Source organism: Camellia sinensis, chromosome 12 (assembly GCF_055761805.1).
Source record: "Camellia sinensis isolate YWXY chromosome 12, ASM5576180v1, whole genome shotgun sequence".
In the NCBI taxonomy this organism is placed as follows: Eukaryota; Viridiplantae; Streptophyta; class Magnoliopsida; order Ericales; family Theaceae; genus Camellia; species Camellia sinensis.
The window spans coordinates 108985787-108991457 of NC_138972.1; the positions used below are offsets into that span (position 1 = coordinate 108985787).

General features: G+C 29.5%; 1 protein-coding gene across 1 annotated transcript; it reads left to right on the forward strand.

Moving 5' to 3' along the window:
- The first annotated feature begins 4156 nt into the window (after positions 1-4156).
- Positions 4157-5416, forward strand: LOC114275337 (non-specific lipid transfer protein GPI-anchored 26). Its single transcript, XM_028217356.2, has 3 exons — positions 4157-4582; positions 4706-4741; positions 5207-5416. Exons 1-3 carry the CDS (start codon positions 4267-4269, stop codon positions 5365-5367), a joined length of 513 nt encoding a protein of 170 aa, XP_028073157.2. The 5' UTR covers positions 4157-4266; the 3' UTR covers positions 5368-5416.
- The last annotated feature ends 255 nt before the right edge of the window (positions 5417-5671 follow it).

Genomic DNA, 5671 nt, shown 5'->3' on the forward strand with positions numbered 1-5671 from the left:
TCCAAATCAGTCTCGTAGAGGGTTACAGCAACAAACTACTTGAAACTACTTCTATGAACGAAGTGCAGTAGAGGAATTTGAAGTACAGAAATGTAAAGAACAAGAAAATGTAAAAACTGAAAAGAAAATAAAGTAGATAAAACTGATTTTTTAGATCTGAGTCTGGGGGCACTTTCTGGGGCCTTCTCTGTTATTTATACTTCTCAATGACAACCGTCGAACTGCATTTGTAACCGTTGAACCGCACCCTCCATGATCGCTGATCATGTTGCCTTATAGTTAGCTCCACTATGCCAATATCTGCAGTTAGGCTTCCCTCCTGATTTTGAATTTAAATATGAGTAACCATTGAAGTCACATTATTTTGCATCTCTATGCTGATCCAGTGCTACGCAGATCTTATAAAAACCAATACTAACTGCCCCGTGTACGATTACGATCGAAGATTTGAATTGCCTTCCTATATTGCCCCCATCCTGCCACGTGTTGAACTGTGATTGGCTTTATACAAAATATGTAGCCAACAGATTGTCACATTAGTTTTGTTTTGGTCTATTTTGTTTCAGACCAAAAACTGCACCGTTTGAAAAGAAGATTGCAAATACACCTCTTGTGATTTGTTTAAAATATAGATTATTATTTATAATTTTAGAAATTACAAATACTCTATTGTTAGAATTTGTCATTCAACATAGTTAATAGAAAAAATTAAATTTCTAACCATACTATTATACAATAATAAAATTATCAGAACTATTAATTGAAATATATTATTGACTTCATTAAAAACTGTTAATTAATTTAAGGATTGATTAATGAAAGAAGTTATTTGTTATGCAATTAGAAATTTTAGGGATGAGATGTAATTTTTAAATTTTTAGGGTGAGATCATTGATTAATGAAAGAAGTTATTTACTATGCGATTAGAAATTTTAAGACAAAATATCATATTTTAAATAAATTTTAAGAGATATATTTGTAATTTATAAATAATAATAATAATAATAATAATAATAATAATAAACATCAAGTCCACCACTTTGAACCCAAAAAAAGATCGCATAATATCCAAAACGCTACTACGGCAGCAGCTTACCGCAAACCTGTTGCACAGCAGGACCCCATGCCGGTAGTAATATATTTTTAAAAAAAATCCATTAAAATGCAATTATATTAATAAATAAAATATAGTTTTTTTTTTTTGGTAATTAAAAATGTAATTTGTTTTATTGGTGTGAAATCATGTTAAATACAAACAAACATACAAACAAAAATGCTAAAAGCAATTAAATTTTGTTTTTTAAAAAAAAGGGGATTGATATCTTATCTAAATTCTTATTGTTTTAAATTAAACTCACAAAGTTTTATGAGTCTAAGAAGATTGACTAATATTCAAATAGTTATATAAATTTATGTGAGACTAGTGCATTAACAAGAAAATACCTAGTCACTTACAAGTAGGGTAAGTGCGGGTCGATTGTGGTTACGAAATTTTTAATTCGTCATCCGTCTGTCAGATTGGCAGATTAGAGAGAATCAATATGCATCCTTCTGCTAATCCGACGGATGTGAATTGAACGGATTGGCAGATTGACGGATAGATGCAAATCGATTTGGGAGTTTAAAATTTTATAAATTTTCAACATAATTCAACTTGTGTCCTTCTTTAAAAAAAAAAAAAAAAAAACAAAAGTATTACAGTCAATGACTTAAAAAATTATTACAATCACTGCATGTCTCATCTAAAGAAAAAAAGTTTGAAATTTTAGGACTGCATGCCTTATCCACATATTACAACCACAGCATGCTTCATCCACATAAAATATTACATAAAGTATTACAATACGTGGTTCTTAAAATATAAAAATAATTCAAATCACCAAAACCATAAACAAAGCAGTAGTAGAGATTGTATGGCTCTGTATTGTTACATCTATATCTATTTTTGAAAATAAAAATCAACCAGCATATATCATCTTTTTTATTTATTATTTTTAAAGTTATATTTAAAAATTAAAAAATATAGATAAATAATACATTTATTTTGTTAATCCAAAAACTATATTCAAGTTGAAAACTATTTTTCAACAGAATGTATTCAACAAAATATTTAAACTCTTTTTCAATGGAAAGCACAAATAGAATATTTAAACAAATTGAAAATACAAAGTCTTACGAAATACTAGGGGTGTTTGCAGTTTGATGGTTTGGTTGTAGCCAAATGAACCTCAAATCCATCATCCGTACAAAACTAGGCGGATTGAAAAAAAATCAATCCGCAATCGTCCGCTCGTCATCACGCATCCGTCCAAAATGCGACGGATCGATTCGGTTCGATCTGTTTGGATGGATCGATATATCCGCTGCACACCCCTATACTCACAAGTGCATGAGGTTATAATACAAAAAATAAAATTGTCTCTTAAATTTTTAAATGGACTAGTGATCAACAATTTGATAATCTGCAAGGTTAAAGAAAGATAAATATAAGCCTCGTTTGAAAATATGCTATTTTAATAATTTTTTAGCTTTTTTGTTAAAATATGAAGTAAAAAAATTAATATATTTGAAATGATTTTTTTATTTTTTACAAAAAAAATGTGTAAAAAATAGATAGAAAAAGAAATTTTTAATTTTTTAATATAAATTATAAACTTTTTTAATTTTTTTAATAAATTTTTTACTTTTAAACTAAATACCAAACGAGGCCCTAATGCCCTTAAAAGCACCACGGACAAACCGACCGAATGAATATTTAATTCTAATTGACCTAAGCAATGGTGGGCGCATGCAGTTGTAAGACATTACATAATATACTAAATACAATGCAATGAACTCATCATCATATACATATACAGAATAATAATATTATATCTCATTAATTTATTATCTTTAAATTATTTTTAATGATGCGATATTGAGATTAATCTTAATGATAGAATGTTTTGTAAATTAAAATTTGACAATTATCAAATATATCATTAAGAATGATTTGTGAAGGTGATAAATTCAATATTTTGAGCATTTTTCTATAAAAAAATGTGGAAATAAAACTCATCAGCTTCTTTGTGCATCACCATCTAAATTATATATATCAAAACCAACTCAAAGCTTCATGCAAACCCCAAGAAAACAATTAATAGAAAATTGGGCAAATTAAATGTAATAGAAAAATGGGCAAATTAAACACAGAGTCCTTATCGTTTGTGTGTGATATCAATTTGGTTTTCATAGTTTTAATTGTATCAATTTTACTTTTAAATTTTTTATATTATCTCAATTAATTTAATTGACAACACCTTTTTAAAAATTGGTTGAAAGTAAAATGTGAAGTAGTCCATTCACTCTAATCAAAATAATTGAGGAGTTAGCGTCTAATTTGAATTTGTCCTCTTTTTTCTTTTATTCTTTTTTTTTTTGAATGAATCATTTTACCTTTAATTCCAGTCAAATTAATGCTATTAATTGAATTAAATTGACACAGTGTGAAGAATTATGAGGTAAAAATGATACAATTAAAATTATAGGGACCAAATTAACACTAAATACTTGTCTCCGACAGTGTTGTTGGGCTCGTGGGGCTCACCATGGGTCTTATTTCGATAATCCGAATTGTTTAATGTGTAGAGCATCATGTTGATTGGATATCAATAATTACTTGATCGGATTAGATTTTTGTCAACAATTTATTTTTAAAATTATATTTACCATTTACAGAAATCTGATCTGATCAAGTAACTATCGATATCTAATTAACATGATTTTTTACAAGGAAAAAGTACTCGACGAGTTCTACACATTGAATGGTTTGGATTATCGAAACAGGACTTGTGGTGAGCCCTCACGGCCTAACAGCACGTTATAGTCTAATCTCGAACTAGAGAGAAGCCTGACCCAAACAAATTAACTACGTGTTCAATTTGCCCTAAAAATTAGTATATTACCAAATAATCCCTGGTGATATTACATGTACCAATTAGTATACTAATTAGTGTACTAACACTAGTTATGACATTATTATTGACCCCACTCATTAATCACATTATAAATACCAAAAACTTCTTAAATTATATCATATCATCAATTAGTATACTAGTTAATATACTAATTAATGCATATAGCATTATTCAATAATCCCTGATGAGGTAGGAAAAGTTGGTAACCCACTAAGCCCTATGCTTTACCAATTCACCCTTTATAAACCACATCCCTCTCTTTTCATTCAAATCAATCAGAGAAAAAAAGAGTGAAATTTATCAACCTCCAATGGAAGCCAAAAAAATAGAGATGGTACTAACCATGGTTTTCATAACAGCTTTTTGGACAGGAACCATGGCTCAGTCTAGTTGCACCAATGTGCTCATAAGCTTATCTCCGTGCCTAAATTATGTAACTGGAAATTCCTCGACCCCATCTTCTGGATGCTGCGCACAGCTAGCCAATGTGCTCGGGTCACAGCCACAGTGTCTATGTGAGGTCATTAATAACAGCTCGTCGCTTGGGATTAGCATAAATCAGACTCTGGCTTTGTCTCTCCCCAATGCTTGCAATCTCCAGACTCCCCCTATTAGCCGCTGTAATGGTGAGAATATTCTGTGAAATTTTCCTTCATGTAATAGAGAAAATAAATAAATTATAAACTATAGGAATAATATATGCATCTCAATTTAGCTAATTTTTTTCGCTGTTTTTCGTGATTGGGCAGCTACTTCCCCCGCGGCATCTCCTACTGGAACACCAGGTGCCTATTTAGGACTTGCATATCAATTCCTTCAACAATTATACAATTTTTTTATCATCTTTGCTTCTTGAATTAATTACTTCGTTAATGATGTCATATATTTGGTATATTTTTGGTCATCTTGGCTATATTCAGTAATGTTATCAATGTTTTGTGATATATTTTTTCATGGGTATTTTTTTTTCTTGTACAAACCTATCATTGTTTTTTGAATAATGTTATATACACCAATTAGTGTACTAACTAATATATCAATTGATGATGTAACATAATTTAAGAGATTTTTTATATTTGTAATGTAATTAATGAATGGGGTTAATAGCAATGTCATAACTAGTGTTGGTACATTAGTTAGCATACTAATTAGTGCATGCAACACCATTCTTGTTTTTTTGCATATCAATTCATTCAACAATTTTACATTTTTGGTCATTTTCATGCTTGTACTATTTACAATGAGTGCAGGAAATGGATCTAAGACCGTGCCATCAACATCGGATGGAAACTCTATCGAGTTGCCAGTTTCTCTACTGTTCTTCCTCATCTTCATTGCTTCATACGCTCCTGACTTTCACAACCGTATTGAATTTTCCTTTTTTAACTTAGATTTTATTCCAAAGATGTGATCTTACAAACACAACAATAATACAGTCTTGCATACTCTGTTTTTTCTCATTATATTTGTCATACTAAATTTTGGATATACTTTCCTAGGAGTGACTAGGCTATGTTTTACAACACATATATTTCCAAGATTCTGTTTTAAATGGTGACGACGACAACAAAAAAAATAAAATAAAATAAAAATTTGATGATATGTTAAACATCATTTCAATTACGTAATGACAAAAAAAATAGAAATGATCACAAAAACAAATCAATGAATTGGTTTTTAATTTTGAGCATTTTTTTTTTCATCACCAAAAGAAA

Excerpts from the sequence above, each read along its gene's own strand:
- LOC114275337 (XM_028217356.2), top strand. The coding sequence starts at position 4,267 with ATGGAAGCCAAAAAAATAGAGATGGTACTAACCATGGTTTTCATAACA. Across the intron at positions 4,583-4,705 it reads CCCTATTAGCCGCTGTAATG|CTACTTCCCCCGCGGCATCT; the intron begins GTGAGAATATTC and ends GTGATTGGGCAG. Across the intron at positions 4,742-5,206 it reads ATCTCCTACTGGAACACCAG|GAAATGGATCTAAGACCGTG; the intron begins GTGCCTATTTAG and ends CAATGAGTGCAG.